The sequence below is a fragment of the Fukomys damarensis genome, unplaced genomic scaffold (assembly GCF_012274545.1).
Source record: "Fukomys damarensis isolate Sample0158 unplaced genomic scaffold, DMR_v1.0_HiC HiC_scaffold_14, whole genome shotgun sequence".
NCBI classification, from domain to species: domain Eukaryota; kingdom Metazoa; phylum Chordata; class Mammalia; order Rodentia; family Bathyergidae; genus Fukomys; species Fukomys damarensis.
In genome coordinates, this window is record NW_022900926.1 from 8,279,809 (window position 1) to 8,280,438 (window position 630).

General features: G+C 61.9%; 1 protein-coding gene across 1 annotated transcript in view; it reads right to left on the reverse strand.

The window, feature by feature from the left end:
• The window catches only part of Soga3 (SOGA family member 3), a 30,974-nt gene extending 30,511 nt beyond the window's left edge, over positions 1 to 463 (reverse strand). Inside the window, exon 1 of the mRNA XM_033763153.1 lies at positions 142 to 463. Within this exon, the coding sequence (XP_033619044.1) occupies positions 142 to 339 (198 nt within the window). The 5' untranslated portion in view covers positions 340 to 463. The remainder of the gene's footprint in view (positions 1 to 141) is intronic.
• Between the last annotated feature and the right edge of the window lie 167 nt (positions 464 to 630).

The following is a 630-nucleotide window of genomic DNA, read 5'->3' on the forward strand; positions in this document are numbered from 1 at the left end:
CGCCTACAGTGCACTCTTCACCCCACCTGTCAGTGCTCTCCGAGGCTTCCACAGTGATCCTCGCTGAGAAAGCCGTGACCCCACAGCTCTCGCCAGGCACCCCTGCCAGAAGAGCCCTTGCCCCCCGCGCTCCGCGCGCACCTTCAGGTCCTGCTCCAGGCTGCGCAGCAGCTCCCCGTCGATCTCGCCGGTCTGCGCGTAGCGGAGCCGTTTGCGCTCGGCCTTGCGGAGGCGGTACTGCAGGATCCGGCAGTTCTTGTTGGCCCTCTCCAACTCGTGGCGCATTTCCTGCAGCTGACAGGCATCCTCCTCGAAGAAAGTGTCCCTCATCTCGTCCATTTCGTTTCTCAGCTCATCGATCTCGTTCTGGGCGATGACAGGTGGAAGGGTCAGCGGTCAGCCTGGCTTCCGGCCCCTCGGACGGCGCGCAACCCCTTCCCAACGTGAAATCTTTTTCTTGGGGGCGGGTATTGCATGCGGCAGGAGTGACAAGGGGCCCAAAGAAGAAGAAACTAGAAAAAAACTCGAAAGACGGCCCCTTTGGGCCTTCACTTGCTGCCCCCCCCACACGACTCGCTCCTTGCAAAAGCAGGACAGGCCGTGATTGGAGAAGCGAAGGCCCAGGTCGGG